The sequence below is a fragment of the Apodemus sylvaticus genome, chromosome 19 (assembly GCF_947179515.1).
Source record: "Apodemus sylvaticus chromosome 19, mApoSyl1.1, whole genome shotgun sequence".
Lineage (NCBI taxonomy): Eukaryota > Metazoa > Chordata > Mammalia > Rodentia > Muridae > Apodemus > Apodemus sylvaticus.
In genome coordinates, this window is record NC_067490.1 from 46,441,133 (window position 1) to 46,465,806 (window position 24,674).

The 24,674-nt window shown below is 46.9% G+C and overlaps 1 protein-coding gene across 1 annotated transcript in view; it reads left to right on the top strand.

Moving 5' to 3' along the window:
* Positions 1-24,674, top strand: part of Pdss2 (decaprenyl diphosphate synthase subunit 2) — a 211,000-nt gene that overhangs the window by 169,788 nt on the left and 16,538 nt on the right. Inside the window, exon 7 of the mRNA XM_052163777.1 lies at positions 11,262-11,294. Within this exon, the coding sequence (XP_052019737.1) occupies positions 11,262-11,294 (33 nt within the window). The remainder of the gene's footprint in view (positions 1-11,261; positions 11,295-24,674) is intronic.

Below are 24,674 nucleotides of genomic sequence, written 5' to 3' on the forward strand. Positions count from 1 at the left end.
CCCAGGGGTGGTGGTGCACACCTATCGTCACAGCGATATGACACACATGATGCTCAGTATATGAGCATATTGTCGCTGTCTTCAGACACACCAGAAGAGGGCGTCGGATCCCATCGCAGATGGTTGTGAGCCTCCACGTAGCTGCTGGGAATTGAACTCAGTGCTCCTAATCCCTGAGCCATCTCTCCAGTCCCCTTTCTTTCTTTCTTTCTTTCTTTCTTTCTTTCTTTCTTTCTTTCTTTCTTTCTTTCTTTCTCTTTCAGTGTTTAATTTGAATGAAATGTAGAAAATATAGGCAATAAAAGACAAATTCAGAATGCTCTGAAATAATATCTAGTTACTAGCTATATTTAAAAGATTTTGCATAGCCAGATGTAATCAGCTATACGTTTAATTCCAGCACACAGGAGGCAAGAAGCAGAGGGATCTCTGTGAGGTCAAGGCTTGCCAGGACTACATAGTAAGACCCTGCATAGAAAATAAAATAAATAAATAAATGTATTTTGGAGAAATTTAGCTGTGCTGTTAATTTTAGAAAAGTTGAAAATGGTAGCTCCTGCCTGTGAACGCAGCTCTCGGAAGTTGGGGGATCAGAAGTTCAAGACCTTCCTTGGCTATACACTAAGTTTAAGGACCATCCTGGGTTACTTGACTGTCTCAGAGAAGGAAGGAAGGAAGGAAGGAAGGAAGGAAGGAAGGAAGGAAGGAAGGAAGGAAGGAAGGAAGGAAGGAAGGAAGGAAGGGGCAAAAGAACCCTAGTTTTCCATGTTGACTTGATGTAGAGACATTGACAGCCATATTATCCATAAACCATGAGGCTAATTTTTTTAACTATTTTCCCACTTGGACAGTACTTTTTTTTTAACATGTAAAATCTAAATAATGAAAATCAAGGCTTGACTTGGGTTTCAGGGTTTAGACCCTTGCCATGGAGCCTGACAACCTGAATTTGAACCCCAGCATTCACATTGAAGGAGAAACATAGCCATATCCTCCTCTACAAGCTTTTCTCTGACCTCCACACACTCCGTGTGGTGTGTGCACACATTCGTATACACAAGAATGAATGAATGAATGAATGAATGAATGTTTTAAAATAACAACAAGTAAACAATATCCAGCAAGGGCTAGATCTCTAGAGTCAGAAGCCAGATTAATGGGGTCAGGGGCTGTGAGGCAGGGGAATGGGGAGGGACCATGTAAAGTATATCTTTCCTTTGTAATAATAAAAATGTTTGGAACTTGATAGTGATAATTGTGCAACACTGTGAATGTAGTAATTTCCAGTGAGTTGTATCACTTAGGTGGGTAAAGTGGTGAATTTTATGTTTTATGAATGTCACTACATTAAAAAATAACCAGAAACAGGATAGTTGCCTGTGAACTTGATCCAGTACTTGTAAAGCAGACATTGAAATGTTTTTATGCCAGATAGCATCAAGGCCTTGTGGTTACTTTGATGGAATTTGAGGAGCAAGGAAACAGTGGAGACCAGTTAAGACTCTGAGGAAGCTGCTCGTGCTAGAAAGTTAAGAAAGTTCAGATAAAAATGTGTCTGAGCTAAAACTGTCAGATGGAAAGGAAAAGAAAGGGCTGGCAGGTGCGGGCTCACAGGTGCGGGCTGGCAGGTGCGGGCTGGCAGGTGCGGGTTGGCAGGTGCGGGCTGGCAGGTGCGGGCCGGCAGGTGCAGGCCAGAGGCAGTCAATGGCAAGCAGGAGGCCAGATCGAAATGGAAAAAAAAGCCAACCTGTTAGATTCTCAGCACAGCAAGCTTGAGGTGCACCCTGCAGGATGAGGGCCGCTGTTGTGGGACCTTCTGCTGGCAAATGCCCCTGTGGTTATCCTGGTTTCTTGTTCATGGCAAATCTGGGGCTGCAGTAGATTTTTGTTTTATCCTGGTCAAACTGGGCAACTCTAAGTTTGTATCTCCCCAAATTCTCCAAAAGCACAGGAAGTCAGGTAGCTAGGAATAATTAAGACCTCCGAGCAGAGAGAGATTTATTAAGTGGACAACACCAGTGCCTTTCCTCTCTTTTAAGATTTGGTCACCGTAGCTTTCCATGCCTGTCTCGCTTCCTCACTTCCCAGTGAGCCAGAGGAGGCGGATATGGAAAGCTGTTCCCAGCAACACTGGCATTTCCCTCCCGTTCCCAGATGAAGAGATGGTATGACGTAATGGTCCAGCAGTTCGTCTCTGAGTGGGACTGACGTCCTTCCAGTGCCCCCTGTGCTACAATACTGATAGGCAAGACTGGAGAAGGCTCTCCTGGTCTGCTACTTCTCAAGCCTTGTAACTGGGAAGCCTGGCAGCCAGAACTCTGCCCTGCTCCAACCCAGGGCAAGTGGATCTGTCTGTCTGTATCTCTCGCTGTATCCACCACTCTGGTGAAGGCTGGGGATGTGCTTCCCTGTTGCTCTGCGCCCTCTCAGCCTCCTGTATTCTCCCGCATATGCACTGTACTCTCCCGCTTATACACTGTACTCTCTCCCGCATATGCACTGTACTCTCCCGCATATGCACTGTACTCTCCGGGTACTCTCTCCCGCATATGCACTGTACTCTCCTGCATATGCACTGTACTCTCCCGCATATGCACTGTACTCTCCCGTATATGCGCTGTACTCTCCCGTATATACACTGTACTCTCTCCCGCATATGCACTGTGTACTCTCCCGCATATGCACTGTACTCTCCTGCATATGCACTGTACTCTCCCGCATATGCGCTGTACTCTCCCGTATATACACTGTACTCTCTCCCGCATATGCACTGTGTACTCTCCCGCATATGCACTGTACTCTCCTGCATATGCACTGTACTCTCCCGCATATGCACTGTACTCTCCCGCATATGCACTGTACTCTCCTGCATATGCACTGTACTCTCCCGCATATGCACTGTACTCTCCCGCATATGCACTGTACTCTCCCGCATATGCACTGTACTCTCCCGCATATGCACTGTACTCTCCCTCATATGCACTGTACTCTCCCGCATATGCACTGTACTCTCTCCCGCATATGCACTGTACTCTCCCGCATATGCACTGTACTCTCCCGCATATGCACTGTACTCTCCCGCATATACACTGTACTCTCCCGCATATACACTGTACTCTCTCCCGCATATGCACTGTACTCTCCCCCGCATATGCACTGTACTCTCCCGCATATGCGCTGTACTCTCCCGTATATACACTGTACTCTCTCCCGCATATGCACTGTGTACTCTCCCGCATATGCACTGTACTCTCCCGCATATGCGCTGTACTCTCCCGCATATGCGCTGTACTCTCCCGCATATGCGCTGTACTCTCCCGCATATGCGCTGTACTCTCCCTCATATGCACTGTACTCTCCCGCATATGCACTGTACTCTCCCGCATATGCACTGTACTCTCCCGCATATGCACTGTACTCTCCCGCATATGCACTGTACTCTCCCTCATATGCACTGTACTCTCCCGCATATGCGCTGTACTCTCCCGCATATGCGCTGTACTCTCCCGCATATGCGCTGTACTCTCCCGCATATGCCCTGTACTCTCCCGCATATGCGCTGTACTCTCCCGCATATGCGCTGTACTCTCCCGCATATGCGCTGTACTCTCCCGCATATGCGCTGTACTCTCCCGCATATGCACTGTACTCTCCCGCAGTGCCTCTCAGTGCAGGCGCACAGAGAACTGTTTTCCAGGAAAAATGTTTTCTCCATGCAGGGCATGATAGTACACATTTGTAATCCAAGCTCAGGAGGCTAAAGCAGGAGGATTGCCACAAGTTTTAGGTCAGCCTGGACTACAAACTGAGTCCCTGGTCAGCCTAAGCTACAGAGTGAGGCCTTGTCTCAAAAAGCAAAACAAAGCGGGCCTTGCTTTCTCTAAAGAGCCCAGGGATAATTGATATTTCTGCTAGTACAAAAGCAAACCACCTTTAAAGCATAGTTATTTTCATAGCCAGACAATGATTAATCTTAAGTTGACTTAAGGGGATTTAGACTCATCATAGAAACAAACCCTGAGCATGTCTATGAGGAACTTGCTGGAGTAGTTTACCTGGGGTGGAAAGACCCACCCAACTATGGCTGAAATCCTGGTCTAAGTGAGCAGAGCCCAGCATTCATCTCTCTCTGCTCCCTGACTGCCTAACACTTGCTGCCATGCCTTCCCTGCTTTGATGGATGGCACCCTCAGACCGTGGGTCCCTCGGACTGTGAGCCCGTCAGACCATGAGCCCATCAGACTGTGAGCCCCTCGGACTGTGAGCCCCTCGGACTGTGAGCCCCTCGGACTGTGGGTCCCTCAGACTGTGAGCCCCTCAGACCGTGAGCCCCTCAGACCATGAGCCCCTCAGACCGTGAGCCCCTCGGACTGTGAGCCCCTCAGACTGTGGGTCCCTCGGACTGTGAGCCCGTCAGACCGTGATCCCCTTGGACAGTGAGTCCCTCAGACTGTGGGTCCCTCGGACCATGAGCCTGTCAGACCGTGAGCCCCTCGGACTGTGAGCCCCTTAGACCATGAGCCCCTCAGACTGTGCGCCCCTCAGATCGTGAGCCTCTCGGACCATGAGCCAAAATAATCCTTCTTTCCTTTCGCTGTTTTGTGTCAGGCATTTGTAACAGTGAGGAGAATTGTAACTATTAGAGTCATCAATGATTACTTAAATAATTGACACTTCTCTGGAGGCTGAGGCAGGCATATCACAAGTTTGAGGTCAGGCTGGGCTACACAGTGAGACCCTACTTCAAACCAACCAACCAAATAAGTAAATAAATAAATGCCTGTGTGATAGAGAAGTAAGCAGTTGCAGGGGCTCAGAGCCTACAGATGCCTTATTAAACCCATAGGGAAACAGTGGGCATGCCTAGCTTCAGTACTAGAGAGACTGGGTAGGGAAAGTCATCTGTTTAGCTGTCTTGCCTACTGACCACTGTCGGAAAAAAAAAAAAGACATAAAACTGTAATAATATGCGGGGTAGGGAGATGGCTCAGCAGTTAAGAGCGCTTGCTGCTCTTACATAGAACCTTCGGAGGTTGAGTTCCCAGCACCTACATGTCAGCTCACAACCATCTCTAATGCCCATTCTAGAAGACCTGCCTCCCTGTCTGACCTTGGAGGGTACTGTACTTTCGTGTACATAGATACAGGCAGGAAAAACAACCAAACACATAAAATAAAAGTAAACTTCAATATATTTACATAAATTTATATTTTAATATATTTAATTTAATAATATGTTGTATATAATATCAATATATAAATATCTATAATGAATGATAGAGTTGTTGGATATGATGATGGACTTGTGGCTATGCAGAGGAATGCTGCGTTCTTAGAAGGAAAATAAGATGAACCTCAGGGGCTGGAGACACTGGGGGTGCTTTATGCTTTTGCAGGGGTCTAGGTCAATCATTAGCACCTGTCATCAGCTCTCAGTGGCCTGTAACTTCTGGTCCAGGAGGACCTGACACCCCCTTCTGGCCTCTATGAGTACTGAACAGACTTGGTATACATGCAGACAAGCAAGCACACATGCATACTAGCATACATAAACACATAAAAATAAGTAAAATTAAAAAGCTGTTAAAAGAGACAAACAACATGGTGTCTATAACTTTTGTGGGATTAGACTGTTTCATCCTGTAGCTCAGTTTGTCCTTGAATTTACAACATGTTTTAATCACCACACACAACGCAATTTCTACAATTTAATCCCAAATAGCAAATGGTCATCTAGAGAAAGGAAGATGGTGCAGAAGTAGCGGGTGTGTCAGTAACCCCACGAAGAAGGCAGGTGGCCAGTGCTGGGGTGAGGGGTGCTGGCGGCGGAGCTAAGGGACAGAATAGCCCAGCTCAGAGGCGGTTCTAGGTCTTTCTAGATCATTATGACAAAAGAAGAAGAAAGTTAGAGGAGAAGATAATTTTTCCTGAAGGTGTAAAAAGATGGATGCCCGTTAGGCTGGGGAGGTGGCCCAATTATTTTGTTTGCCCTGGGTCCAAGGCCAGCACTGCAAGCCTGGAATACCAGCAGTTGAAAAGCTTTAAGAGGATGCTGTGAGTTCAAAGCCAGACTAAGATACAAAGTTAGACATAACAGATAACATTTGGGAAAAATAACCTTCTAGGTAAAGATGATCAGTCTCTTGCAAACAACACACACACTGTGAAATATTAGTTTTTATACTCTTAGAAAAAGTAGTGTCCCAGGATACACCTTTCAAGTCCAGACAATAGTAGCTGGAAATTGGAAACTGTTTATGTCATCTGATCCTTCTTTGTCACTTGACCTATAGAAAGCCTAAGACTGTTACTTACCAACAGGAATCTGTCTGCCATGGTCCTCACAGCCCTTGAGAATGAAGTACTTCCTCCCCCTCCGGCTCAGAGCCTGGCCTTGGGTGCTTCTGTGGGAAATACTGCCTTGCAGTGCTCAGCCAGGCTATCTGAGCAGTGCTCCTGGGCCGTGAGCACTGCAGCGTGGTCTTGTCTATTTTCCTGTTTTTAAAAGATAAAACAAGGTTCAAACTCTACATTCGCTGTGAACTGCTGAAGCTTGGGAAACCTCACGTTCTTTGCCCACTGGCAGGAGGCAGAGAAGAGTGAGCCCCTTTAAGGACACCCTAATGAAGGCCCCGGGGACTTGCCATGCGAGGTAAGACTTGCAGGGCCCAGGAGAGGAGGGCTGTCAGGGGAGGACCAGGACTAGCTGCCTGCCGGGTGCAGCCTTCCTTCCTGGTAGCCTATTTTGGGCCCAGAGAGAAGGTTATTTTGATAACATCTTGCTCTGTGGGAAGTACACATGATGCGTGGCGGCTGTGAGGAAAGGGAAACGCTACAGCACTGCGTTCTCCTCACTCAGGTCCTAAGGAAGCCAGGCCGCCGTCGTTCTCTTCGGTCAGCACCAATGTACAAAGCAGCGTAAATTGGAAAGGATGTTACACATAGACCAGGCCAGTGATCTCAAACAAATCAGAATCGCACAGACAGGGGATTGGGAATTTCTGCTTTTCACAGCTACCTGGGTGACTCTAAAACTACCAGCCTAGAATCTGAGAGAGCTCAGAATTTAGAAACTCCTGATTATCACATTTACTTACTTTCTCTGTGTGTCTGTGTGTGTGTGTATGTGTGTGTGTGTGTGCCATACGCGTGTCATCACAGCACACACATAGACGTCAAAGGACAACTCATAGGAGTCAGTTCTCTCTTTGCACCACGGGGATCACGGCAATCAACTTAGGTCACCAGGCTTGGCACTAAGTGCCCTTACCCTCTGAGCCATCCCCACAATCCAAGTTGGACGCTCTTAGCCAGTGGTGCTAGACCGTTCCCTCTCCCTTCCTTTGCCTGTTCTACTTTAACAAAAGCTTTGAGGTTTGTTTGTAAAGTTGGTAGTTTAGAATCCCTGTTATCTCCCTGTAAGTAGAAAATGAAAACATGACATTGGACAAATGGGTAAAATTATTTGGAGCTAGTAAGATGGCTCAGTGGATAAAAGACTTGGTCTACAAGCACACTGCTCTGAGGACTATGTTCAGATACCTGGCATCCGTATACAAAAGCCTGGCCTAGCTGCAGTGCCTGGAACTGCAGCACAAAGGGCAAGAGGGGGGTCCCAAGAGCTCCACCCAGCCAGCCTAGCCCGGAGCAGCTTCTAGCTGAGTGAGAAACCCGTTATCACTGTAAGGAATAAGATGGGGCACAGCAGAGGAAGACACCCTCCGTTTGCTCCGACGTCCACGTGTGTGCAGTTTGGCCAGTACACTCACACGTTTACATGCATATAACACACACACACACACACACACACACACACACGCACGCGCACGTGTAAACCATCAGTAAGAACTCCTTGTTAACTGTATATGAATTCATTCAGCTTTCCTAGAGGCAGTAAACTACTTTAGTCTCTTGAATACACAGTACACAAGCAACACATTTAAGTAGAAAACATTCATCCATCCATCCATTCATTCATTCATTCATTCATTCATTGCAGACACTAATCTGCTGAGCAAGAAACGCATTTCCCTGGCCTGTGTGGAGCCTTAGCTCTGGAGGGGAAATCCTGTGAGGCCTGTGTAAACCTATGTGGTTCCCCCGGTGTGCACCAGTGAGTGCATCATCTGTCCGCTGATGGCTGGGCCGCAGCACGTGCTCCTTGAATGTTTGCTGACTGAATGGACAGCCTTTCGCGCCAGAGCAAGGAGCTGGAACGCACTCTTTCTCACTCATTAGTGTGTAACGGATATAAATTCTAGAGCTGTTTATAAAAGAGTTATGTCAGGGTCTACTGCCTGTTTCGTGTGTGTGTGTGTGTGTGTGTGTGTGTGTGTGTGTGTGTGTAATACGTTGTATCAACTGGAAATACAATGTGTATTATTTATATCTAAATGTTTAAATATTTTCCATATTTTTTAAATGAATGGTCCTTTTACATACAAGCTAAGCAATCTAGGGCAAAATAGTTTCACAGAGCTAAAATGTTTGCTGAGACCAAATAAAAATGATATTCAGACCAAGTATGTTGGCATATGCCTATAATCCCAATACTTAGGAGACTGAGGCAGAAAGATCAAAAGTTCTAGGTCCACCTGGACTGCATAGTAAACCCCTTGGCTGAAAGTGAGAGGGGGGGAGGGAGAGAGAGAGAGAGAGAGAGAGAGAGAGAGAGAGAGAGAGAGAGAAAGGAAGAAAGGAAGGAAGGAAGGAAGGAAAGGGAGGAAAGGAGGAAAGGAGGAAAGAAGGGAAGGAGGGAAGAAGAGAGAGGGGGAGGGAGGGAAGGGAAGAAGGGAGGGAGGGAGGGAGGGGACATTGAGGTGGGTCACACTCCAGTAGTCACAGTGTGCTCACTTTGTCTACTGCAGAGTTTGGGCTGTGCGCTATAGATGCTCCTTTCTATTTTCAGAGCAGGCTGGCCAGCATAGACATCTCTACTGGGTGAAAGGCAGTGGTGCGGAGTGGGGGTGGGGAACAAGGTAGAAATACAAAGTAAAAAGAGAGGTCAAGGTTTGAAAATAGCATGTGTCCCTCATAAGTGCTTCACAGTGCTGGAGCTCTCTGTGATAATTGGTCTATAAAGAAAGTATGAGGAAAACGGTTCTGCAGGGAAACAGGCTGTAACAGTGGACCTTATGACCCAAAGGCAAGGACTGGCAACAAGTGCCACTCAACATTTTCAACACAGCTTGCTTGTTAAGAGCAGGCAAGAAGAGATGCTTAGAACAGACGAAGCCAGTGGTAAGGAACCCACGGGTGGGGGTAGGTTGGGTGCTTTGACAACAGGAACATGCTAGACAAACCATGTGGTTTGTACATCATTTAGAAAGTTTCTGCCGTGCTAGGCAGCACACACCTATAATCCCAGCCCTTGGGAGGTTCCAACGAAAGAACCAAGAGTTGAGGGCCATCCTCAGCTACCAACAAGTTTGAGACCAGCCTGGATTACATGAGACACTGTCTCTAAGAAACACAAAGTGGCCAGGCGGTGGTGGCGCACGCCTGTAATCCCAGCACTCCGGGAGGCAGAGGCAGGCGGATTTCTGAGTTCGAGGCCAGCCTGGTCTACAGAGTGAGTTCCAGGACAGCCAGGACTATACAGAGAAACCCTGTCTCAAGAAACCAAATCCAAAATATCCAAAAAAAAAAAAGAAAGAAAGAAAGAAAGAAAGAAAGAAAGAAAGAAACACAAAGTGCTGTGCATACCTGAACAATTCACAGCCATCAGTGAGAACAAGGACAGACAGACAATGGGAAGAGTGTCCATCAGTCCCAAATGGACACCATTGTCAGCTAGGTCAGGCATGGTGGTGCTCCCTGTAATTCTAGCATTTGGAGACAGGTAGGAGAGTCGTATCAAGTACTAAGCCAGCCCCTGCCAGACCCTGTCTAAAAACCAAACAAACATCTAAGAGTTGAAGTACTCAAAGTGTGGAAGTCAGTGATGGCTAATGGCTGGTAATCCTAGCGTAGAGGGATTACTGCTTCAGAGGGCTAAGGCAGGAGGTTCACCTGTTCAAGGTCAGCCTGGACTACATAGCAATATCTTGTCTCAAAAAAGAAAACGGCCAATTGTGGAACAGAACTGCTATTGCTGAGATCTTGACAAGCCTTCCAGGACTCATTCATCAGATCAAGGTCTATGCCCTGGAACTCACTCTGTAAACCAGGCTGGCCTTGAACTCACAGAGATCCTGCCTGGGATTAAAAGCTTGTGCCACTGCACCCAACTCAGAAGGGTTTTCAGTGTAGATATCATTTTATTTTAGAAAATATTCCCATGAACAAACAGATACATATAAAGTATCTGAGCAGAGAGTAGCCTGGTTTTAAATCCCTTCAAGAAGAGTCCTGCATTCTTATTGAGGCATTGTATCTCAGTACTAAGCGCAAACAGCTCACAGTCTTTTGGAGATCCTAGATGTCTAAAGAGCTCTTAAAAACTGGGCTAGGGAGATGACTCAGCAGTTGAAAGTACTGGCTGCTCTTGCAGAGGACTTGAGTTTGAGTCCCAGCACCCACATGGTGACTCACAATCATCTATACCTCAGGCCCCAGGGGATTCAACAACTTCTGGCCTCCATGTTACATAGACACACATTCAGGCAAAATCCTCAGACACATAAAATTTTTAAATGAAAAAATTCAAGTACAGACTGAAGACTTTGAATTTTTATTTAAATTTTTTTAATTTGAAGCAAATTTAACCTTAATGTATATTTTTTATTTTTTCCCAACTTCCCAAGTTCTGTGTATCTGTCTGCTGTATGTACAAGTATATATGCATATAATATGTGCATATATATTTGTGTTTGTGTGTGTGTGTATATATATATATATATTTCAAACAAAAGTTGAAATAACTCTTCAGATATACATATATGTGTATATATAGGAAGAGATATCACTGGCTATATGAATAAATATATAGTTCAATAAATGTTAAATAAAAGGGAGTGTGGAGAAAAAGGATTGACTTTGTTCCCTTTGATGGCTCTGTTCTTTCTGACGTGTGTGTGTTCTGGGAGGCACGCGCATGCAGGTGAAGGGGCTCCGGCTCTGGCCCTACAGTTCCAGGTGACTGCGGACTGTGGGCATGAACTCACGCGCTCTGGAAGAGCAGTGCGTGCTCTTAGCCACTGGACCATCATTCCAGCCCTATGAACTTTACTCGTTAAGAAGCAGAACACTAGATAATTGCTAAAAGAACACCAAAAAAACAAAAACAGAACTAGAAATTAATTTCTTCTTTTCTGTTCCAGGCTCAAGAGAAAGGAAGATTGAACTACAGTAAGGTGGGTGAGTGTGGGCTTCACAGTCTGAACACTGTTTATATTTGCAAGGTCAGAAAGAAAGCACGGCTGGGCATGGTGGCAGGAACTCTTAATCCTAGCTCCTAGGAGATAAAAGCAATCAGGTCTCTGTAAGTCTAGGCCACCCTGATCTACAAAGAAACTGATGTGGCCAAAGCTATGTAGGGAGGCCCTCTCTCAAGAGAGAGAGAATGGATTTGGTTAGCATCAGCCACATCACACCTCACAGCCATCTACAACTCCAACCCCAAGGCATACAGCTCCCTCTTCTGGCCTTGCGTACACACTGCACTAACATGCATGCAAGCATAACACCCATACTCATAAAAAAATAACAAGTTTTAAGTTAAATACATAGGTTAAAGAAGAAGCATGAGGTTTAAAGCTGAGAGATTGTCATTACCAGATAGAAATGATTCATTCAGCAGTGTGTGTATTTATCTCATACGGTGTGTTAGATATGGAGACTAAATGGCGAGGGCCATCAGGATGACTCGGCAGCTGAAGGCGCTCACTGCCTAGCTTCTCAAAGCCAAGCCTGATCCCCAGAACCCACATGGTAGGAGGGAAGAACCAACTCTTGAAAGACAGGCATTGCATGGTTGGAAGAAGCAGGCTTGCTAGCTAGGTATCTTCTAAAGCATCATGGGGGCCCTGCCTTCACAGCCTTGCCTGATCCTAACTGCACAGTAAAGATTCCCCCTCCAAAACCATCAGCATGTCGGCTGGGGAATCCAGCTGCCAGCATATGAACTCTTGGGGGCATATTCAGACCATAGCACCCGCGAAGCACGAACAACACGCTTCTGTACGCACAACTTCCCACCCCGTCTGTGGAGCGTTTGAAGCCCACACACCAAAGCTTGTCATATCATGATATGGCAGGAGGCACACACGTAAGCCTTGTGTTTCCCAGCCTCTAGAACTATAAGCCATCACGAGCATCATGGAAGCTATGAAGTCGCTGGCAAGGTATTGTCGTGAAGAGGGGAGGGGCTGGAGCTGTGCTTCAGCAGCTGAGCGCGCTCACTGTGAAATCAAATCCCCAGCATCCATGGCGGAGCTGGGCGTGGCTGCGCCTCAGACCCTCTTACAGAGAGCTGAGGAGGCCAGACAGGGTGTTTGACAGACAGCCTTCCCAGGTCATTTCGACATATCTCCTTTGTTAAAACTGGCTGTGGGCAGCACCACAGCAGACACTTGTAATCTTGGGCTGGGGGTGGAGGCAAAGGGATCAGGAATTTGAGGCCAGCACTACAGTGAGACCTCATCTCCACGACAGAAAAAAATGATTGAAGTTAAACCACATTTGGTCCAGTCAGGTAGCTCAGTGGGTACATTGGTTGATTTACAAGTCTGATAGCCTCAGTTCAAGCCTTGGACCACACTGTGGGAGAAGAGAGCCAGCTCCCAAGTTGTCCACTGACCTCCACGTGTCTGTGCCCATACTGTCATATTTTACACCCGTGCACCGTTATAATAGCATAGTGTCTTTAACTTTTAGTTAGGAGGGGATGGCAAAGAGATGGGTCAAAGGTAACGGCCTTTGCCAACAGCCTGATGATCCAGTCAGTCCCTGGAACCGACAGTGGTACACACATGCTCACACACAGACACACACACACTCTCTCACGCACTCACACACATTCTCACACACTCACACATTCACACATACACATACTCACATGCTCACACACACTCACACACACAATACACTAAGTATAATCAAATAGGTGTAATTAAAATAAGGGCTGGCTCTGTAACTGGGCAGCGTACTTGCCGTGTGCACAGTGTCCTGGCTTCCGTGCCAGCACCACATCAAACCAAGCAGGGTGGCACACACCTGTTTGCAGAATCATCTTGGGCTGCACATAAATTCCAGGCCAGCCTGGGATATACAAGACTTCATATCAAAAAAAAATTTTTTTAACTAAATTAAAAATAAAGCTCTGGGGTGTCGTGAGGCAAGCCGTTAATTCCAGCATTTGAGAGGCAGAAGCAGGCAGATCTCTGTGAGTGCACAGCCTGCCTGGTCTACACAGTGAGTCACAGAACAGCCAGGGGCTTTGTCAAAAGACCTTATCTCATGAAAACCAGAAAAATAAAAGTGTGAGGGGCTGGAGAGTCGGTCGCAGTCCAGAGAACTGTCTGCTCTTGCAGAGGTCTGATTCCCAGCACCCATGTAGCAGTTCACTGCTGTTGTAATCCTAGTCCCAAGGGGATCTGAAGCCACCTTCTGACCTTTAAAGGCACTGATACACATATATCCATATAAAATAGTAAAGTAAATCTTTAGAAGAAAACTAAATAAGTAAATAAACCTGTGAGCCATTAGATCTCAGGACACAGTGTTGTCTGTGAAAACACATTTAAGTCACGCTGTTTTGAGACAAAAAAAACAAAAAACAAACCATGTTTCAGGTGTGTGACACGTATACAACTGCTTAGCTAACCGAGCTTGCTAACCATCTGGCCTGTGTGACAGTCGAGGTTATCTGGAGGGTGAGCACATCTGCACTCCAAAGAAGATAGGAGGGAATCAATGGGCCAGGCAGCGTTGCTCGCTTGGGGCCAGCTGACCTGACGGGACTTTGCCCCAGAGCTGTGTGCCCGTGACTCTGTGCTTTGCTCAAGTCCTTTGCTCTGCCACATGACTAAGATGACTAGGCTGTGGAAGCGCCTCTCAGCCTATGTCACTCTCGGCAGTGTCCTGGGGAAGGGGGGGGAGGTGGCGGAGCCTCGTCGTGGCTCTGGACCTTCACCTTCACTTCTCCTTGGCTTCCAGCACCGGCAGTCCCACTCTCTCAGCTTCCGGGTTTGCTCTTAGTATCCCATGCCTTTGTGTCTTAGAGCTGTTTCAAGTTCAGGTTGAGTAAAAGAATGGAATTCCCATTATAACCTTTGACTTCACACCAAAGCCATCCTGTGGTTGAAAATGCTTAATCTTACTCAGGGGCTTCTACCCCGAAGACACACAGCCTTCATATTTGTAATAAACCTTAATCAGCACTAGAGCAGGGCAGATATCTGTCCTCTATGCTATTAGAACCTATTTCCCCATCATTAACCCCGAGTTATAACTCACCATGTTCCGTCTGGGCAGCTCCTAGCACAGCTGACCGCCCCCATGGCCATGTTTTCCTGATTCACCTACGCCATCGAGTCTTTCTTCTCTCCTCCTTCTCTCTCCTCCTGGTTCTCCTCCATCCCCAAACCCAGGAACCCCAGTCACGCCTGTCTCAGATCTGCCCAGCTACAGGCTGTAGGCATCTTTATTCACTAGTCAGGCATGACTTGGGGGGCAAGGTCACACAGTGCCACTTGGGTCTGCATGCAAATCCTCTCCTCCTGGGGAGCAACCAGGCCTTGGGGGCCAATATTTAACATTGTACTCCTTAGTAAAAGACCAACCCTCTGCACCATCCATTTGTTAAGTCATCAGCAAGCCTCTGTTGATAAGGCGCTCTCCGCAGAGCCCTCTGTTTTCAGCAGAACCTCGCTCACACTTGGTGATGAACCTTGGTTCACTTTCTGTCTTGTTGCTGACACTGCCACCACCACCCCCCAAGTCAACCATGTTACTAGATATCATACCAATTTCAAATCCCTTATTTTCTTTTTTTTTTCCTTATTTTCTTATATCCCGCCACTTCCCTGTGATGCTTCCCCTACTATGTCCATATTCCATCTAAACCACTGAAAATCCTTCCATTGGATCTCGATGCCTCTCTTGTCACTATAGACACATTTGCCAGATAGAACAGCTAAACCTCAGATGGCATAGTTCAGTCTGCTGCTTCAGACCCCTCCTGGCTCCATACTGTCTACAAGGCAGTCAGAGCCTGCTGGGTTTACACACGGGAGACTGTGCAATCCCTGCTCTAGAGAGACGCCCAGCCTCCCCTTCCACTCCCCCAACCGCCAAGTCACCGCTGCAGACTCTTTCAATTCCCTGTGTCTTTTGTTTTGTCCTGGTTTGTCCCTGGAGACTGCACATGAGGCTAGCTCTCTACCACTGAGCTGCATCTCCAGTCCTTCTCTCTATTTTTCTTTTGAGGCAGACAGTCTCACTGTCACCGAGACTGGCCTTGAATTTGCAGTGTTTGTACGGAGCCTCCCAAGTAGCTGGAATTTCAGGCTTGCATCAACAGACCAGGCTGTCTTCTGTGTCTTGACTCCTGCTGTCTGCTCTGCTTGGAAGATACATCTCCCCGTTTCTGAGTCTTCTGCCCCTTCTGTAATGTAAAATTTAGGATCATCGCCCATAGGGAGGCCTCTGCACGGACAGGCTGGGTTAGGTCCTTCCCACAATCTCCCTGTGCATCTTTCATTGTGTCTTCTCTGTTGTTTTACAGTCACCCGTGATAGGATCCTGAACTGTGACCTCTTGAGAGCAGGGACAGTGCTGGTTTGGTTTGGGGGTGTTGCGGTGGATTGCGGATTGATTGTTGGTGTTTGGCCTTAGGCCTTTGTAAGTGGTGCCTAATGCTTGGTGCTTAGTGCAGAGGGAACGGAGCGCATGGGGGAAACAGAGGACACGTGAATAGCAAGGTGAAAGGTGAAGAAGCAAGTTGCAGGAGAAGGCCAATACAGAGCTCTCAGCACAGAGGGAAGGGAGTATAGGCCATCAACCAGCAAAGCAACCTGGACAAAAGAGGTGGGGTTTTACTAAGTGGGGAAGGAGAGCAGGGTGACTGGAGTGCGGAAGCGTATCTGTGACTTAGAGACGTCCTAGAATTTCTTATCAAAGAGGAATACTTTACAGTGGAAGAGATTGGTATTAGAAACTGAACTGGGGGCAAGTGGTAAATTACTGAAGTTGGTCACTTTTTATTTTTAAAAGATTTATTTTTTATTATTATATGTGAGTACACTGAAGCTGTCTTCAGACACGCCAGAAGAGGGCATCAGATCTCATTACAGATGGGTGTGAGCCACCATGTGGTTGCTGGGATTTGAACTCAGGACCTTCAGAAGAGCAGTCGGTGCTCTTAACCCCTGAGCCATCTCTCCAGCCCAAAGTTGGTCACTTATAATTCTTAGCACTTAAGACCTGAGGCAGGAAGGTAGAGAGTTTGAGCTGTCTGTTGAGACCCTGTACAGAAGAAAAGAAGAAGAAGGAGGAGAAGGAGGAGGAGGAGGATGAAAGAGGAGGAAGGAGGAGAAGAAGGAAGAAGAAAATGGGAGGGAAGGAGGGGGGATGGGAGGGAGGGAAAGAGAGAAAGTATGGCGTTCCTGGAACAGCATCCCTGACCTCATGGCTGAGTGGGGAGACGTCTGTGTGTGTGCCATAGCATGTATACAAATTCATACACACAAAGAAATGTTTTTTTTAATTAAGGACTTTGAGTGACAGCCGCATCTGTAAGCCCAGCATGAAGGAGGCATCAGCAGATCAGATCTCTTCTCTGAGGTTTAGGCTAGGCTGGACCATCTAGAGTTGCAGGCCAGATAGAGCTACATATAGTAAGACCCTGCCTCCAAAAGACAGAGAGAGGAGAAGCAGCAGCAGCAGCAGCAACATGTGTAGATCAAGCAAAGGCTGTGCTTCCGGCCTGCTGCAGAACCTAGTATGAGCCCCTTAACTTCCCTGTGCTCTCTGGTGCTATCACCATGAGGGCCACAGAAGCAAGACTCCGTGGGCCTGACGTTACAAGTCCCCTGCCTCAGGCATCTCTGCCTACATGCCCTGATCTTTATCTAAGCTGACTGTCTCAGTTTGTTTCCTCCTTCAGTAGAGCGTGCGGATTCTGACAGCGGCAGCCAGGCTGACCTGCCTCCCGGGTGCATCTGGCTCTCTTCAGGGTGTGCGGGGTGCTCCTGTGTTATCAGAAGTAAGGAGAGGCGGGCGGTCTGGAATCTACAGCGGGAAACTCGGACATTTTAGGAGCATGCTGGCCATAGAATATGGCCTCTCCCTGACTGCCTCAGCCGCCCTTCCCAGAGCCCGGTCACTGTTTTTCTCAGTAGACAGAATGTCCTCTCCACCCCCGAGTCCTAGTGCTATTCTGCCGATTAAAGGCAAAGCACAGTTGGTCTGGATAAATGCCAGTAACTAACCAGATCTTGTCACCCTCACACAGATGTAAGCCTGAGTATTGTGGGGAGAGGAAGGGTGATCGTGTCCTCGTTTGCAGGTGCAGCCTGAGGTAATGTGCTGTGTATGGAGCACCGTGGAGCTGGGGGAAACACAAGCACGGGGACTTCCTGTCTCCACCTCTCTGTTCTCTGTGTGGTCTCGGCTAGTGGCCGACGCTCACTCTAGCTAATGCAGGCAGCATGGTTGATGGCTTGAAGTTCTTCTGATATGTAGGACAATATTTGAAGAACTCAGCATCCATTTCAAGAGACTGTTGTGACATTTATTTCTTTCTGAAATTTTCTTCATTCCCAAGATCCTAATTTTACCAAAATGTCAGTTTCAGAGAACCATAAAAAGTACTTTCCGTTGTTCATGGTAGCTTTATCCTTCAGTCACATTGTATCCGTCTGAGGTGAGGGTGTTGTTACAGAGGATGGGAAGAGATGTTCATTTTTAAATCACTCTCAGCCTGATTTCCAGAAGGCCCTTCACATTCACTGAGTAGGATAACAAGTTTCTTTTTCTATTTTGTTTGGGTATGTGTGGTTTTGTAACAGGATTTCACTATGTAACCCAAAAATTCTTCCATCTTCCTGCCTCAGCCTTCTGAGTGCTGGGATTACAGGCATGGCCATCACACCTGGCTTTGAATTACTTCATTTATTATTTTTTAAAGATTTATTTTATATATATATATATATATATATATATATATATATACACACACACATACATACACACACTGTAGCTGTTTTCAGACACACCAGAAGAGGGCATCAAATCCCATTACAGATGGTTGTGAGCCACCATGTGGTTGCTGGGATTTGAACTCAGGACCTCCAAAAGAGCAGTGGTGCTCTTAACCACTGGGCCATCTCTCCAGCCCCCTTGAATTACTTCTTACCTGAGTTCTGGTTGCAGCAGTTCCTGGATATGAATGCTTTATAGTGCTCTGGTGTCTTTCTTCCTAAGTTTTCAAAACACTCTACAAGTTTTCAGCCATTAAATCTTCCTTCCTCTTGGTAAGGTGGCAGTTCTGGAGTGTCAGACGGAAGCACCAAGAACACCCTCCTTCCTAAGGCATAGTTAAGACAGAACAGGACTTGTACGGTGTGCTGTACTTACCAAGTAGCTGGTGCTGGCGTGGCCTTGTACATGCTGTGGGACAGTCAGTGACCACGCCGCTCTGTGTTGCGCTCACACTACCCCGACCCTCGGCTGCCAAGGCAGCATCCATCGAGAGCTGATACTCAGCTCAGCTGCAGGGAGGCTGCCGCCTGCTGACGTGCAGGGACCCTGGGTGTGCAGGACGGTGCAGAAGCCTCTCAGACCACGCGCGTCGTGCGCTATGGCAGCCAGTGTACATGTCCAAGAGAAGGTGAATATGTTGACTACCCTTGCTTAGAAAAACCTCTACAGACGTCTGTGTATTTCCCCATCTGGAGCCGAGCGCATGCGCAGTCGGCCGACAACTCGGGATAAGCTGCCGCTACAAAGCTAAGGCAGATGGTATTTCTACCACTTCAGGCAAAACATGCCACCTATGCTTCGACGTTCTACAATTTTAATTTTTTAACATTTTTCAAGATGGCTTGTTTAAATATCTCAATCACAGAGACACAGACTTGTTCCCGACTCCTTTTAAATCATTGCTTCAGCTCCACAGGCACTGGCAAAACTCACTTGATCAGAAGCAGACTCTGAGGAGCTGTGCGGTCCGCCTTCTGTTCGCTGCTTCCCAGGAGCCCGAGCGTGTGGCCTAAGTGGGCTGTGACCCGCGTGCTGCTTTAGACGGCCGCCGCTGGCTCCTTCCACACGCACCTCTACTTTATCAATGATGTGCTTCTTATCATATGGCCTGTGACTCCATACAGAAGTGTGGTTTGTTCTGTTCTGTTTCCCACCTTTGAAGGCATCGTTCCTGTGGTTCTTATTTGCTCGTGTGAGGTAATGTGAGAGTGCAGTGCGTGCACACCCACACGCTCTGAAGGATGAGTTCTCTCCTTCCAGAGCAGAGTCCAGGAGGGGATTCGGGTTGTCAAGATAGCAGTTTACACACTGAAACAGCTCACTGGCTCTGGTTTTTATTTTAAGATTTACTTTATTCTTTTACCTGCATGTATGTATACACCACATGGGTGCTTACGGAATTAGATACTGGAGAACTGGAACACAGTAGGTTGCGGACCGCCCAGTGTGGGCATTGGAACTGAACTGAACTGGGATCCTTTGGAAGAGCAGAATGTGTTTGTTGGGGTTGGGGGTGGGGGTGTTACTATGTAGCCATGACAGTCCTGGACTCCCACTGTAGACCAGGCTGGCCTGAAACTCCCAGAGATTCTCCTACCTCTGCCTCCCAAGTGGTACCACCTTTGCCAGGCACAGAGTGATTCATAACTGCTGAGCCCCGTGATGTCCTCTGAGGAGGGTCACCAGAAACAGGATGGTTCAGAGATGAGCACAGAGTGAAGAAAGATCCTGCAGAGATTAATTCTTTAGGCCTGCAGTTCCCAGTCCCGTGCAGGAGAGATCCTGAGCCTGGCCATTGGAACTCATGCTGTCTCCCAGGATTGATTCCTGGTTCCAAGACAGCAGGTTCCCGTCGCCTCTCAGCAAGCAGTGCCTCGTGGCTGGTGCTGTCTTCTGCCCTCTTGACCCCCAGAAGTCCCTGTGCATTTGTTATTATAAGACACATTTGCATAAAGTGCACATCCTGATTCTCTTCCCACCAGCAAAGCTGAGCCGGAATATTTGCATTCGCATGAATCCTCAGCACTCCCTTGAGAAGGGACAGTCTCCTCTCACTTCATGACTCTTCCCAGGCTTGCCTTGTCTTTATTGTCCAGAAATGCCTCGACAGTGCATCCTTTTTGTTTTAACTGAGTACTGAAAAGGCATGTGCCATTGGTGTTTTTATGCACGAGTATGTCCATTGACTTACTTGTGAGGTGGTTTATTTCTATGGCGCCCTCTGCACAGCCCTGGCTACTTGGCTCTGAGACGCTGTCACGTGGGCACAGTTAGGCCCCGGGTGTGGCTCTTTTCTCCTCTCTGTCCCCTTGGCTAAGGCAGATGCTGCCCTCCCAACCTGGGATTTCATATTAGCAACTCCTGTAAAAAAGGATTCCATCTAGCACCTCTGCAGGCCCGAGTCTCCACTTTCTCCAGGCTTCTGGAGATGTTTTACCATTAGCTCTCCTGTTCTAATTAGTGATAATTATAGAGACTGCCTAGCTGCATTGCCCTTCTCTGTCCTTTCTTGCTCCTGAAAGACTTGTAGTACAGGAGATAAGATGTTTATAGCACCCTTTAAAAAGAAAGAGCCCAACTGTAAAAAAACATCTGATGTAGGTGCAACCATGTAAAATGTCCTGTGCTTAATATAGACTAGAAAGTAGCATGTTAAAATATGTGAATAAAGGCAGGGTTTTAAAAAGAAATATATTGTACTTTTAAAAGATGTTCATCTTATAGTTGTAGGCTCTGATTTGAATTGGATTTTTGTTTCCCTTAACATTATGGTGATGAATTCAATTACAGTGGGAACTGAAAATATACTGTCTTAAGCCCTGTTTCATGGGAACCAACCAGATTTAACCCTGAGCTTCTAAGGAATTGCTTCCATTTGTGGCAATAAGCAGAAACCACATTTGAGACAGAACTTGTCTGTGAGGATTTGGTTTTGGTGTATCCTTTGTGTGTGCATGTGCGTGTGTCCGTCTGTCTGTCTGTGTCTTTGTCTCTGTGTGTCTGTCTGTGTCTCTGTGTGTCTCAGTGTATGTCTCTCTGTGTATATCTCTGTGACTGTTTATGTGTGTCTGTTTATATGTGTCTGTGTGTGTGTGTGTGAGAGAGAGAGAGACTGTGTGTGTCTGTGTGCATCTGACTATGAACTCATAGTGACTCACTCACCTGACTTAGCCCCCACACCCACCTTGGAAATGTAACTGGTTTTTTGTGATGGCCTCAAGAGCAGCAGAGGAGTCAGGACACGGGTGAAGAAGAGGGACAGCTAGGGAGCAGGAAGGCCTGTGCGTGTGGCTCTCCTGCCACAGCCACCTTCTGGGAAGCTGAACCACTCCTCCAGTTACTGTTCTTTTGGCCATTATAGTTCAGACAAGCAGTGCGAGGAGGTTGTCTTTACTCTGGTGTCCTTTGTGTCTTTCCTTTTTTGAGATAAGGTCTTACTTCTTAGCCTTTGTTAGACAGGAGTTTGCTGTGTAGACCAGGCTGGCCTAGAACTTATAGAGATCCACATGCCTCTGCCTTCTCAGTACTGAGAATAAAGGGTCCTACTAATCTGTTTGTTAAACAATTTACTTCAGTTTTTAACAATCACTGGTTTGATTTCAAATTTCCTTTAAGGTGATAGAAACATAATAATTGATCAACTTCTTTTTTCTATATTAAATAATGAATTTGTATTATCATAAGACAGTTTATAACAGCTTTTTATGTGTGCATTCATGCATACACCTCTGTACACGTGTGAGTGCAGAGGGTGTCAGATTGCCTAGAGCTGGAATTGTAGGCCGTTCTGAGCCACCCAACATGGCTGCTGGGAACCAAACTCAGGTCCTCGTCAAAAGCAGTGTGCAGTCGTAACTGCTGAGCCACCTCCATCCCCTACGTGCCAGTTTCAGTCCATAGCACAAGGAAAAAGCTTTTGTTCTGGGCTCAGCCTGTTCCCCAGGGGGCCTGCCTTTGCTTTCCAGTGCCCACATCGCAGGCACCTCATAACCGGCTCACAGCCTCCCCTGTGTTTGATTTCCAGGAAATCTTACCTAGTCCGGCAAAACACCCATACATATAAAATAAAATGTGCTAAAATGAATAAATGTTTTTAAGATTTTGTTCTATATGAAACTCCTGTCAAAAAAAAGTTTTCTAGAGGTAGGCACAGTGGTGTATGATGCTAGTCCAGCGCTGGTGACTAGGGGCGCTGGGCACGTCTATAGTCCAGAGCATGCACATCTATAATGCAGTGCTGGGGGGGGGGGGGGGCTGGGCACAGTGCACGTCTATAGTCCAGAGCATGCACGTCTATAATGCAGTGCTGGGGGAGGGGGGCTGGGCACGGTGCACGTCTATAATATAACACTTGGGAAGTGGAGAGGAGGATGAGGAGCTCGTGGCCAGTCGAAGGTACTTGATACCTATCTCAAAAAAACCTCCAATGCCCAAAGTGGTGTCACACTCCTGCAAGCTTGTGCTCTGGAGGGTAGGAGGGTCTTCACTTCCAGACCAGCTTCAGCTCCGCATAGTTTAACACTGGCCTGGGCTACATAGCAATATCCTGTCTCCAACAAGACTTTTTTAATCACATGTGAAATAACAGATTTCCTAAGGCAGAGCTTCTAGGCGTCTGTCCCTTCCCGAGACCGCCCACCCACCTTCCCTATCATTCTCTGGGCGTGGCTCCGCGCTCAGCCCAGAGACAATCCTCCTGCTTGCTGATGTACTCTAAGTTTCTGGTGTCACTTCTGATTCTTCGTCTCCAGTATCAGCAATCCCACAAACCTCAATGGTATTCATAGATTCAGTGAACATTACATCTATTCTTTTGTGGATCATGAATAAAATCATTTAATGATTTCTGTGACAGGTCTCTTTTATATGACATGATAAAGTATGTCTCCTCAGTTAGTAGTCCAACTTCTGTTGATCCTGTTTGAATATTTGCAGTTGTAAATTGTTCTTACTTTTCATTTTTTTTCTTTGTAAAGATTTATTTTATTTATTATATGTAAGTACACTGTAGCTGTCCTCAGACACACCAGAAGAGGGCGTCGGATCCCATCACAGATCGTTGTGGCCACCATGTGGCTGACTGGGATTTGAACTAGGTCGGGATCTTTGGAAGAGCAGTCAGTGCTCGTAACTGCTGAGCCATCTCTCCAGCCCCTGTTCTTTTCTTCAAATGTCCCTTGCTGTTGATATTTCCTTTATAACGTTTTACATAAAGGATTAAATTACTTTGCTCACGGTAATAATAACAATTAGTAAAACAATCCACACACTCCCTTTGTGAGGTAAGTTTCCCTCGGTAGTTCCGGCTGTCGTGGGACTCTGTAGACCAGGCTGGCCTCGCACTTGTGACCTGCTTTTCCTGCAGCAGATTGCACAGCATGTGCCAGCTCAACCATCCCGTCCTGTTCCTAATTCACTTTTTTCATCCACTTACCACAAGTATGCAGGGTTCTCAAAGGCCAAAATAAGAAGACATTGGATCCTCTGGACCTGGAGTTACAGACAGTTGTGAGCCACCATGCGGGTGCCCTGGCTTCCATATCTTACTATGTAACACTTACCCTAATGCTACGGCAGATGGAGTTGTTGAAGGCGGCCTCTTGGTTGTAAGCCTGCATAGCTGACTGGTGTCACTGCGTGATGCCTGTGCTCTGGAGGCTCAAGGTCTCACACATGAGAGCATGAGAGCACCCGTGTGTCTACAAGTGAGTGGACAAGTAACTCAAGATGCACCATCTGTTTACGCATCTCCCTCTTCTAGTTCATAAGACCTGTTAGACTCGGTTCTCATTATATCCACTCCCGTGTGTGTGTGTGTGTGTGTGTGTGTGTGTGTGTGTGTTGAGACAGTCTTACTGTGGAGCCCCAGATAGCCTGAAACTCACTATGTAGATCAGAATGACATCAAACTCCAAGAGCTCGCCTGCCTCTGCCTCCTTAGTATTGGAATTAAAGGTATATGCTGCTATGCCCAGCTCCTAGATAGGTTTTTATATTAATTAAATAAAATACTTTCACTAATTCTTTGAGAATTTCCTAGTACATACAAATATTTTAATCATATTCAACACCCCTCAAGTACCCCCCACTCCTTTCAGATCTACCACCCACTATCCTAACCCTCCTTCCCAGTTCCATTTTCTGGCTCTTTTCTTATTTTGCTTTGCCTTGTTTTTCTTTAATAAGACACTGAGTCCAGTTTGTTTTGCCTAAATTCTTGCAGGTGTGGGCTATCCACTGGAACAGCCTTCCAGGGGCTACATCGTTAAAGAATGCACACACAAAGACACACACACACACACACACAGACATGCACACACAGCCACACACTGTGGTGGTCCACAAGCCCTCCTGTCTCTGTGCTGGAATAGTGACTGGTTTGATCTTGGGCAAGCTACCACACACAGCTGCTGTGCGCTCGTGAGTGCAATGACCCTGCTGTGTTCTGCAGTCGGTTGCACTTGGTTCTTGCAGACCTCCTCGTTCTACACTCTTTCCATCTCCCCTTCTGTTCTACAGCCTCATCCCTG